At 33.8% G+C, this 12,807-nt stretch overlaps 1 protein-coding gene across 36 annotated transcripts; it reads left to right on the top strand.

Moving 5' to 3' along the window:
- The first annotated feature begins 645 nt into the window (after positions 1-645).
- LOC107793670 (uncharacterized) lies at positions 646-12,807 on the top strand. 36 transcript variants are annotated; one of them, XM_075255038.1, is made up of 12 exons: positions 646-908; positions 2,856-3,121; positions 3,294-3,380; positions 3,459-7,985; positions 8,942-8,971; positions 9,072-9,106; positions 10,172-10,341; positions 10,724-10,844; positions 10,920-11,035; positions 11,133-11,242; positions 11,346-11,513; positions 12,590-12,807. In XM_075255038.1, the coding sequence occupies exon 4, from the start codon at positions 5,093-5,095 to the stop codon at positions 7,883-7,885; it is 2,793 nt and encodes a 930-aa protein (XP_075111139.1). In that variant the 5' UTR covers positions 646-908; positions 2,856-3,121; positions 3,294-3,380; positions 3,459-5,092; the 3' UTR covers positions 7,886-7,985; positions 8,942-8,971; positions 9,072-9,106; positions 10,172-10,341; positions 10,724-10,844; positions 10,920-11,035; positions 11,133-11,242; positions 11,346-11,513; positions 12,590-12,807. The 36 variants fall into 36 exon arrangements, with proteins under 36 accessions (XP_075111139.1, XP_075111147.1, XP_075111146.1 ...); XM_075255046.1 differs by lacking the exon at positions 9,072-9,106 and adding an exon at positions 8,130-8,220 and having other exon boundaries at positions 3,294-7,403; positions 10,177-10,341; XM_075255045.1 differs by lacking the exon at positions 9,072-9,106 and adding an exon at positions 8,130-8,220 and having other exon boundaries at positions 3,294-7,403.

Below are 12,807 nucleotides of genomic sequence, written 5' to 3'. Positions count from 1 at the left end.
TGTGGTAAAAAATTAGGTGTTCACAGGATGATTAATAAGTTTTGTAGAATTGATCCGTAATCATATTGTAGTGCAATGAACTAGAAGTACTTGACTGGATTGTCTGGTTTTATATCCTTTTATAAAGTCTGCTTTTCTGGAAGAACGAATGTCCTTTTTTGTCTTGTGAAGAACGAATGTTTTATTGAATACTGAACTTGGTTAATACGTGTATTAGAGTCTTGAAGTTTCTTCAATCCAAAAATACCGTTTGGTTAGATCTTAGATGGTATTAATTTGAAACTGTTTGGTATCTAAATGAATGATTATTCAAAATATTACTATTTGGTTTAGCCGATAAACCGTCTAATAACCTTCCGATAATTGTTAATCCGATACTAATCCGTCTGTTGTCTTATTGGATAGCTAGCAGATTACTATATTTATAATTCAATAATTGTTAAGCCGAACCGTTAAGCGTAATTATCCGCCTGATAAGCACCCCTACTACTAATGGGATGATAGCCTTCTGAGAGTGAAATATACATAATTTATAAGAAAAAATTAGATACTTATTGAAAATTACAAAACCTAAAAAAAATAAATTTCTATTATAGTATATATATATTACTACTATTATAGAAGCGAGTAAGCAGAGGAGCTTGGGGTAGTAAGGGTATTTTCGGAATAGCATTTCGCTTTATGGACACATGCTATCTCTGATTTTTCCATCTCTGCCACGTTTTAGCGGAGGTACAGCTGCCGCTATGCAAAATCCCAAAGCCACAGAATTCCGAAGAAGATCCACACTTCTACTGTTTCTCTTCATTTTGATTACTTTCTCAACTCATCTCCTATTTCTCTCAAATCTCTCTTCCGATCTTCTCTCTTACGGCTCAATTTGTGCGTTTCGTGGACATAGTTATCAGGTTAGTTATGTTTTACCTGGAATTTCGATTCTTTTTACTCAACTTTTGTGTACTTCTTTGATAATAAGGGTCTTATATGTGTTTGACAAAAAATCTTCAATGAATCACACTTTCTATTCGATTTCTGCGAAGAATAGTTTGATGATTTTTATTTTGGGTAAACGATGTGCCGAGCAGTAATAGATTTTGAGGTTCTTGTGTCTGGTATTTGGTTAAATGGGAATTCTATTTTGATCTCTTTATAGTTTGTTCTGCTTTTTCAAGTTTGCTCTTGTGTCGATTTCTTTGATAGGTTTTAGCATAGTTCCGTATGGAAAATTGGATATGTTGTGATGATTTTGTTATGCATATGTTGTTTGACTTCTTCAGTAGTATATATTCTGCTGTATATATGTATTGTTATTGCCATGCTTTTGATTTTTTTTTAATGTGAACATGTGTGACTGTAGGTGATATACCATAAGCTTTTCCCTTTAACAATAAACTTGGAATTTTGGTATTGATAACTTCTACAAGTAGACTTCTAAGCATATATACATATACAATACATATATAAATACGTGTCTGTGTATGTATGTATGTATGTATGTATGTATGTATATTTAATAGGATACTTGGTTAGGGGAATGAAATACTTTACTTATTTTCTGCTCCGAATGATTCCGGCTACTTTAATGGAAACTACAGAAGGTTTTCATGCTTTATATCGTTGAACTGAAAGTTGTGACTCTATTTTAGCTTAAAGTATCGTTGGAATTCATTTATTCCTCCCAGGCCATGAGGGATAATCTTTCTGAAGTGATGAATGTGGTCTTAAAATCAATGCTAAATTCTTCTCCCACTGTTTGTCTTACTGCTATTAGAACAATAAAAGGGATGAGTTTAGAATTGTATCCACATGAACAAGATAAACACTGTCACATGCTTATTGCGTTGCTATTTTGGGCACCTGCAGATAAACACTTTCTACTGCAGTATTGACCTTTGATTTAGCTTCCTTTATTCCACCTTGATGATTAAAAGATTTTAAACAAACATAATTTTTATGAAAAGTATCATCAGGATTTATGAATCAACACATAAGCTAAAGAATTTGAAGTAGTACTTGGCCTGTTGGTCATGAAATCATGATAAAAGGCACGTGTACATCATAGAAAGCTAATTACACCGGATGATTATAGCTGGCCCTTCTGGCCAATACGCTGAATATAGCAAAAAAACATGGGAATTCTCCATAATACCGTTACGATCGGGAAGCATGACAAGCTAGGACGACGACGCGAAGCTCCTTACTTTTTTGTTCTTGAGATTGTCTCATCAGTTTTTTGTTCTTCTATGTACTACTACACATTAATTAGTTGTTATATCTTGCTATCCAATCATTCGTCCACGTAAGCACAACAAAGCCTAGCCGAAGTGGTGAACACCTTCAATTCTATAACTCTATAATTTTGTGATGTAGATCTGAACACTAAGAATGTATATCTGATTACCAACTGTCCTAAGAAATGTTTAGTCTTGCATTGGAAATCTAATTTCATATTTTTCATGCCTTAGATGTCACGGTGAGTGAGATGCCTACAAATTGATATCATATTGTACAATCAGTTATATTTAGTAGTAAATTAGTTAATTAGGTGTCACGGTGAGTGAGATGCCTACTGATTGACATCATATTGTACAATCAGTTATATTTAGTGTGCAATCTGATAAGTTGATAAACGTTGTTGAATGGGATAACATAGGCAACGTATACATTGAGCGAAAATTCAATGTATGGTGATAGGTTATAAATATTTGTCCTTCATATTAACAGGGTTTAATTTAATCTCTATGTTTGTTCGTCTTATCATTAACATAATCGAGTTGCCTAACGAGAAAGCCTAAGACTTAAAATTGATATATGGCAAGTTACTACACCTTTTAATCTTTATTTTTCTGATTTAGGTTTGTACTGTGATTAGAATAGTGACATTTGCAAAACTCAAGTTCTCTTAACAATGGATCCTCATCAAACAAAAAAACGTCCTTGCATAACGGCAGAAGCTTATGACAAGAATGCCAAACGACGTGAAGTATACAACAAATGACCATGGCTGAAAAGAATGCGCTTCTACTGCAACGGCGTCTAAAAAAAAGAGAGACAACAACTAATCGTCTTCTCGCAAGTAAAACTTATGTCAATCTTATTGAACCAGCTTCTGTAATGTCAGGTAATTTTGCTGCAGCCTCTTGTTCTCTGCCAAAAACAGGTTAGAACATTAAATTCACTATATGTCTTTTCCCATATATATATGTGTATATACACACACACACATATGAGTGCGCATGTGAAACAGTTATACCCATTTGGTTTTCATGTTTGTTAAAAAAAAATTCTTGCAGCAACCAATGAATGTGAAGTTTGTACGCCACCCGCTGTGCTTCACAAGGTGAAAAATGTGTTGTGCCCTTTTCATGTCTTTGAAAAAGGTAATCATGTAATCTTGATCACTGAAAATTCTACATCTACTGTGCTCACATGTTTAATCCATAATCGTATTGCATCAGGTTCTACATCAGGCACTTCAAATAAGTCAAGTGCTATATCCTTTGAGCCAATTTTGGCTGACGGTTACTATGAACATAACATATCGTTTCTACTTTTTTGGTGTTTCATAATATTTTCCACTCCTTAAGTCTATTTGGCGTATGCAGGTCATGTAAAGAATAAGAAAAAATTGACTAATGTTGGTTATGAAAAAAAGAGAAATATGCCTAATAATATCCGATTATGCTCTGACTATGTTCCACTTAAAAAAGTGCCAAATTGTGAATTCTGCTCGGCAAAAAAATTTCAGTATGAACCGTCTTCGTTTTGTTGTGCTAACGGTACAGTTAAGTTGACTTATCATAAAATGCCACCTGCACTGAGAAATTTATATCTAGGATCTTCTGCAAAATCCAAGCATTTCCAGACGTATATTAGAACGTATAATAATATGTTTGCTTTTAGCTCGCTTGGTATCAGTTACGATAAAGATCTATCCAAAAGAAACTGTGGTATATACACATTCAGAGTTCAAGGTCAAATGTATCACTTTATAGATGATTTATATCCTGCACAGAGAAGGCCAAAAAATTTGCAGTTGTATTTTTATGATAACGACAATGAGATTGCAAATAGAATGGCTTGCTCTGATAAAATAGATGAATTGATAGTGAGGGAATTGATAGACACACTGAAAGATAATCCATATTCTATATTTTTACGAACTTTATCTGAGATTTCGAACTTACAGAACTATCACATCGCACTTAAATGTAACTCTGGTTTGGATCAATGAATATTTAACTTGCCCAGTACTACTGAGGTTGCAGCAATATGGGTTGATGAGAATGATGTTGGTGTTATTCATGTACCGCATATTCAAATTTATACTCATAGCAATAGAACGCAAAGAGTGAACTACTATTTTGGCTGTTATGATCCTTTATAGTATCCTTTACTATTTCCATATGGCCAAAGTGGGTGGCATTGTGGCATTAGAAAGTTTCATGGGGAAGAAAATATGCCTAAAAATTATGCTTTGTCTGATTTGGAACAACTACCAAATATAAAAAATTTCACCTCCGTTGACGGATATCTTGATATGGAAGATCAAGTTATGCAAAAAGGGAAACGAAAGAGAGATATAGTTTCAGTTCGTGAATACTACAGTTACAAGCTCCAAATGAGAAACGATGATGAAGATGAAGTTCTACATACATGTAGATTACTTCAACAGTATTCGGTTGATGAATATATAAAATTGGAGACTCAAAGATTGAATTTTGTTTTCTTCAATCAAGATTTGTTCAGAATGGATATGTTAAATGGACTTTTTGATATTTGAAGACTTGGTAAACGAGATGCTTCTAATGTTGGAAAACAAACATTTCTGCCAAATTCATTTATAGGAGGGCCTAGAGATATGCGTCAACGTTATATGGACGCTATTGCATTAGTGCAGTATTTTGGAAAGCCTAATTTATTTGTAACGATGACATGTAACCCAGCTTGACTAGAAATTGAGGAACATTTAGCACTTAGCGATGAGGCACAAAATAGACCTGATTTGATTAGTCGCGTATTTAGGGCCAAGATAGAAGAGCTGAAGACGGATATTCTAAAACAAAATATCTTTGAAAAAGTTGTTGCTTTTATGTACACCGTTGTGTTTCAAAAACGAGGTTTGCCTCATGCTCATTTGCTTATTATATTACTGAATGACTATAAATTGTTGACAACTGAAGCATACGATGAAATAATTAGAGCAGAATTACCAGATGCTAATGCAGACTTAGATTTGCGTAAGCTTGTTCTTAAGCATATGATGCACGGTCCCTGTGGTAGTTTAGACCCAACAAATTCCTGCATGAGGAAAAAAATAGGTTCTTGCAAGTTCAAATATCCAAAAATGTTTGCTGATCAAACATCAAAAGGAAATGATTCTTATCCAATTTATAGAAGACGAAACACAGGTGAAGTTGTTAAAGTAAGAGGTCATGATTTAGATAACTCTTGGGTCGTCCCATACAACCCATATTTACTCGGTAAATTCAATTGTCACATAAATGTTGAAGTTTGCTCTGATATCAAAGTTGTGAAGTACCTTTATAAGTACATCTGTAAAGGACATGACAAAATTGTATTTTCTGTACAGAATAATGATGCGAATATAGAAATAGATGAGGTAAATGAATATCGGTCTGCAAGATGGGTATCACCTCCGGAAGCTGTATGGCGTCTCTTTCGTTTTCCTATTAGTAAAATGTCTCCGAATGTTTGTCGTCTTCAGGTGCATCTTGATGGACAACAACTTGTTTCTTTCAAGAAAAATATGGATATAAATACGATTGTAAACAATCCCATGGTTAAAAAAACTATGTTGACCGAGTTCTTCTATATGAACAAAACGAATGAGAATGCCATGAAGCTGAACTTATTGTACAGAGAATTTCCTGAATACTTTGTGTGGTCCTCCAGCGACAAATTTTGGGCACTTCGACAGTGTCGTTGTACTGTTGATCGCGTTGTAACATGTCATCCAACAGAAGGAGAACGATATTATCTTAGATTATTATTGATGCATGTGCGTGGGCCGACATCGTACGAGGATCTTCTTATGGTAAATGGAGAACCTTGTAGTTCATTTAGAGAATCTGTGGAAAAAAAAGGATTATTACAGTGTGATAACAGTTTAACGGAATGCATGTCTGAAGCAGCAAGTTATCAGATGCCATATAGTTTAAGGCGTTTGTTTGCTACATTATTGGTACACTGCAACCCTACCAATCCAAGAGAACTATGGGAGCAGTTTGAAGAGTCTATGTCTGAAGATTATAAACTGTTACAGACTATTGAAATAAAAGAAATCCGATATCAAGTTCTGAACCATATCAATGATATTTTGCATTCTATGGGTCACAATGTAAATGAATATCAACTCATTCCACAAACTATTAGGACTTCCGCAGCAGCGAAAGAAGCAAAAGAGATTCACTTTGAAAGAACTATTACTGTAAGTGAAGACGAGGTACAATTGCATAAGAGACTAAATAAAAATCAACTGACAGCATATGATGTAATTATCAATAGAGTATTTTCTAACAAAGCAGGCGCATTTTTCATTGACGGTCCAGGAGGAACTGGGAAAATTTTCTTATACCGTGCTTTACTAGCAACTGTACGGTCTATGGGATATATCGCTTTGGCAACTGCGACTTCTGGTGTCGCTGCTTCTATTCTCCCTGGTGGGCGTACTGCACATTCACGCTTTAAAATTCCTATTGATATTAACGAGAATGTCAGCTGCAATATTAGTAAACAAAGCGCACTCGCGAGTTTAATTCGCGATGCAAAATTGATTGTATGGGATGAGGCATCTATGGCAAATAAAAGAATGCTAGAATTTTTTGATTTGCTACTAAAAGATCTTATGGATACAAATATTTTATTCGGTAGGAAAGTAGTTGTTTTTGGGGGTGATTTTAGACAAACTCTTCCCGTTGTGAGAAATGGAAAAAAGGAAGATTTTATTAATCAAAGTTTGTTATATTGCAGCATTTGGGCCAAGCTAGAAAAAATACAATTATGTGAGAATATGAGAGCAAAAACAGATCCGACATTTTGTGATTATTTGCTAAGAATTAGGAATGGACAAGAACGTCTTAACGCAACAAACAACATTGAAGTACCAAATTCTTTAATTGTGTCTTTCACAACTGAAAGAGAATCTTTAGATAAACTATTCACAATAACATATCCATATTTGAATTCATCTGGTTATGACGCTTATTGTACAGACTCCCATGTAATTTTGACAACAAAAAATAATTTTGTCGATGAAATCAACGATATGCTTATTACTCAATTTCCAGGAAAAGCAAGAACATTTGTTGGTATTGATGAGACCATTGAATCTGACAATCAATCACAATTTGAAGATCTATTGCATACTTTAAACCCTACAAGTTTGCCTCCGTATATATTATCTTTGAAAAAGAATTGTCCAATTATGTTATTACGAAACTTAAATCCATATGAAGGTTTATGTAATGGCACGCGATTAAACTGTTGTGAATTTAAAACGCATGTTCTAAGTGCTAAGATTGCAACAGGTGATTTCAAGAATACGCATGTATTTATTCCAAGAATACCATTATTATCATCAAATGATGAAAAATTACCTGTTCAATTCAAGAGAACACAATTTCCAGTAAGATTGTGCTATGCTATGACTATAAATAAAGCACAGGGTCAAACATTAGATTTTGTGGGAATTTATTTGCGTGAACCTGTATTTTCCCACGGCCAACTTTATGTTGCCTTATCTAGAGCAAAGAGTTCGAACTGTGTGAAATTGTTGATTCGACCTCCCACCCCAACTAGCGATGATGATCATTCTACCTGTAACATAGTTTACGATGAAATCATTCAAAAGGCAATCATGTGATGTTTCTTACTACAAGATGATACTCTAAGTCTTTTGTTCTGGACTGGATAATTCCTCAGTGGATTATACTTCGTTTACATCTCTAAATGTTAACCAACAGGTATTTTCATCTTTCATTTGTTTTCATCTTGATCTCTATCTAATAGAATATGATTGCTTTTTTGGTAAAGAGTTATTGAATTATTCATTTATGTAATTTTTTATTTCTCTATCTGCTTCGCTAATTCTCTGCTTTTTCTTCTAGGATTGTTGTTGCCTGAGATCCCCATTTAGTTTGTTTTCCATGCTTCCTGGCTTTTTTTGACTTCTACGTTCTCCATTGGTACCTTTTCTAAGTAAGCTTTGCGGTTAATTACTACAAAATGAATTATTTATAAAAACTTTGAAGTTTCAAAATTGCAATTACAAAATTGCATCATATATCTATAGAAGATTTTAATGGAAATACCAGCATATCTAATATCTTACTTTCATGGTGTTTTACATCTACATCTGGAGTGGCTTCTGTTTTCCTTTTACTTTGTTCTTCCAGTTATATAACCTTATTCATTCTTTAGTGTTTACCTAAAATAAAAAAGTGTTAAACAAGACTGATGAATGGTTGTACGATGAATTACTAACCTTGCTAGGACATTCTGCGGTCATGAAAATTATAACTGGTGACAATTAATTAATCATTCTACGATTGTTCCTGGTGCAAGATGGAGGGCTAATATATTTTTATTGGAATGTTGCATATAGGTAAAGCATATTACATTACTGTAGCATGATGTTTGTAGGTGGTGTTCTAAAATTTTTTGCTTTCTCTTTAGAGAAATATAATATGTACATGATGATAAATCTAATATTTGGAAAAGCCAAAAAGAAAAAGAGAGCAAAACAAATGCATTCCGAAAGCAAACGCAAGCCTGATATGTCTACAAATCTGTATGTTTCATTTCTTTCGCTACTTGCTACTTCTCAATTTCGCCAACATCTGTTTTGACTCTTTAAGTCTCCTCTCTGGTGGATCTATGAAAAATTAGCACTAAACTTCTCCATGATTTTTCCTTGCAGTTGGTGTGCCAGTCAAGAAAAACTTTGCAGGTTTGCTTCTCCGACATTTCAACAAATTTTGTCGTTCTTTGATTAAAATATTTTAAGATTTATTATAACTGACTTGACACACTTTCTTATTATCCTAAAGTCTAATCATTGGAGCTTTTCTGTCACGTGGAAAAGGTATGAAATTGCATTTGCAGGTAGTATAAAATTAACCTATATTTTTTTAGCAAATGAGCTATTACATTGTTTGATAAATGCTATTGATGTTATCTTTGAATAGGTCATCAAGCAATATTGAGTTATCGATCATTTTTTTTTGTTGCAAATGTGAGAAAATAAGAAGATGATATGTTACTATTAGAATGTGAAATGAATATGATAAGCCAACTTTTGAAAGAATTTTCATTTTACATGATTGAATGGATATTCATATTTTCCTCCTTTAATTTGTTGGACTTTGTGTTTTTTATTTTGCCTGGTATAACGATTAAGCTCTATTCTCCTACTGTTTGCTAACTCAACTGCTTTTAGGATTTTGGACAGAAATTACATAAAATTTTGGTACTTTTACTTCATTTATTTTATTTGTGTAAAAGAAAAGGCCAAAGCTGAAAAATGTGTTGTTGGCTACTCAAAAATACCACATTCCGTTAAGTCGAAAGATTTTAGCTGTAGTAGTTGGGGCAAAATGTAAACCTACATTCCACCCGAAAAGGAAAGAACTTTACATCAATTAATTTTGCCTATCCAGAAGTTTGTGACTACTTGCATGTGCATATTAGATGAGGGAATACAGACATGAATATGGTAGGTATTTGATAAAACAAAAACACCTGAACAAACAAGGTAACATTAATGATATAGTAAGAAATAGATTTATATATATTATTCTCCCTATAGAATACTACATTTACTATTTTACAAAGGAAAATAAGTAGTATATTCATCTTAAAAAAAAATTTAACCCCAAAAGTAATATTTTTTTGTTAAATTAATCATTTTTATGTAGATAAGCAAATAAAGTTGTATTATTAATATGATCATTAAGGGAATAAGTAAGTTGATGGCTCTTTTATAATGAAATATTGCAAAAAAATTCTTTTAATGTTTCTTGTTCACTCTATAGATGTTTGGAGTACCCAGGTTTCGAAGTTTAATCACCACTAAATGTTCTTACAGTTTAATTTAACTGAGAATATACTGCTGACAAATATACTTCTGACTCCAATATTATTACTGTAGTGTAGAAACACTTACTGATGACATAACAGCTGTACAAAGGGATCACGAACACAGATTTCAAACTAAGAAAGGAGAATAAGAAATGATACAGCTTGAGAAGAAACCAAGAGAAAACAAATAACTCTTCAAGAAGACACAGCCTAACAAGAAACGATCAGAGCAAAGACAAGGTAAGTGTTTTTCCGCTATTTAGAGAGATTTACAATGTGATATGCTCATTGAAAATTGGCACATATGCTTACACTTTTTATTTACTTTATTTCACTAGCTTTTTCTTCTACTGATGTCTAAAGGATATGCCTCCATCTCTGATAGAATCCAACACTAAAATATAGTTGTTTCATTACAAGGTCCACAATTGAATACAAGTAACTGCCATCTAATTCCATTATGTGCTAAATACATGCAGGATAACGTACTTGAAATGTCATTATTCAAAATTTGTATATTTAATCCGGCCAAGTGATTCCATTTTTACTAGTCAGAGATCTATTTTGTTTTGAGTTATTACTATATAGGCCTAATAAGTATATCTTTTTCCTTTGCGAGCAGGTCAAGTCTATCACGAGTTTATCTTCCCAAAACTATTTGACAAACTTTTTGCACACATGAAATATTGAAGAGGGGTTCCTTTGCGAGCAGGTCAAGTCTATCACGAGTTTATCTTTGCCAGGTTTGTCATTTATGGCAAAAGGACTTTCTAACTGTATGAGAAAAGATTGCTTAACAGATGCAACCCTTGCATCAGGCACTGACGACTATCCTCTGACAACTATCCTGAAGAAAACATTCTGAATACATTAGAACTAAGTGACCGGGTTGGTCCCAATACCGGGTATATAAGCAGTGACTTCAAATCCAGAGGTATGCAGGGTTGTTCATATTTCTCCATTTGCTAATAGATTATCAATGCATCTTCCATATCATCTTCAGTTCCTGAGATGCTTTTCCAATTATGAAGCTTTGAGGTTCTCCTTGGCCATATCGACACTTGCAAAGAAGTTAGTCAAGCGCATGATTGAGAGGAGCTCTAACTCTGTTGGAATTTCTATCCACCTTCGCTTTGAGGAGGTACAATCTCTCTTCTTAGTTCTGCTTGCAAAGGATTTTCTGGAAGTCCATTGACACTGTTGATCTACAATCTAATGATGCAAACTCCAACTTACATGTGAAGGACATGATAGCCTTTTCATGTTGTATTTATGATGGAGGAGTGGTTGAAAAGTCACAAATGGATGTGGTACGTGAGAAGGAATGGAGGAAGAAGTTCAAACAAAAATATCGTGTTATTGCACCTGCTGTCAACCGCATAAATGGAAAATGTCCTATGACCCCTGTAGAGGTTAGAATTTATTTTTATCTGTTTCCCTTCAAATAAAATTGGGCTTCCTATCAGGAGAAAGAAAATGGATGTATCAGTATTACACTACCTAAGTGACATCCTGATCTAACTGTTTTATTTCTCCTCAGGGGAAAAGCTAATTTTTATAGGCTGAATGTAGCTCTTACGTCTTTAGTGGTAAAAGCGAAAATATTACACCAACGTGCTGTATTTCAGCTTTGAACACCAGCCAATTCTCAATTAGAAATACATTGTACAATTGACAAGCTTCCAGAGTAGATCTGGAAGAAATTATTTGTTATACTTGGAGCGTCGACTACAAATTGCTACAAGTCAAAATTGCATTTTAGAAACAGCGAAATGTTAGAGGTTGACATTTCATCTTAGTGCACTCTTTTGCTGAATGTATCTTTTAGGAGGCCTAGGACTCTATGAGGTTTGATGGGACACATGCCAATGTTGACCTTCCGAGGAGTCAACAAATTGTGAATCATATTTAGTTTCTCTGCTTCAAACACTATGTGTTTCTTCGCAATGATCTTTCTTGATGAATAAAGGCTGGGGTTAGGATAGATACATGGAGTAAATGTATCTTTCTCTCCTTTTTTTTTTGGTATTTTTCTAACTACTCTGGTAATCGAAAGAGGTGAACATATTATTGGTATAACTTGTAGAAGTTTTATGTCTAGGAGAACAGCTTGTAGAAGTTTAGGCTGCCAAAAGCTGTTCGAAGTGGAAATGGATGGTCTATATTATATATGATTAACTCCCTTTTTTGGGTTTATTGGCCTCAAAAAATGACTTTTATTTCCTGCTATTATTGCAGTCATAATCTACCATATGGTAATCGTATATATAAATGAGGATGTGAGTTCAAAAGGGCATTAATATATGATTTTTTTGTTTCTAAGATAATCTTACAGATGAATGCATCTCACAGGTTTATTCACAGCTCTCTGAATTGTTAATAATTATTGCACATAGTTTTTGTGGGTGTTAGATATCCCTAAGTTTATTTGAGCAGATTGTACACTCTTGTGTGAATCATTAACACGCTTAATTCATCTTCATAGCAGAGTAGAAGACGCTCAGCTGGCTGACAAATTACTAGAGGCCATTTTAGTGCGTGCAACAGTACCAACATGAAAAGCTGGATGGATAGGTGAAGACAGTGCGCATATTGCTAATACTGTTAGAATCACATTTATGTATGTAGTTATGGCAGTTAAATACAATCTCTCTTTAGCCTATAGTACTTACAAAACCTTTAGGTATACAAAAACCTTTTCCATAA

This window comes from Nicotiana tabacum, chromosome 6 (genome assembly GCF_000715075.1).
Source record: "Nicotiana tabacum cultivar K326 chromosome 6, ASM71507v2, whole genome shotgun sequence".
Lineage (NCBI taxonomy): Eukaryota > Viridiplantae > Streptophyta > Magnoliopsida > Solanales > Solanaceae > Nicotiana > Nicotiana tabacum.
The sequence above is the reverse complement of the archived record's forward strand: the minus strand, read 5'-3'. Positions and strand labels throughout refer to the sequence as shown.

Coding starts and splice junctions, on each gene's coding strand:
- LOC107793670 (XM_016616122.2), top strand. CDS start 5,093: ATGTACACCGTTGTGTTTCAAAAACGAGGTTTGCCTCATGCTCATTTG.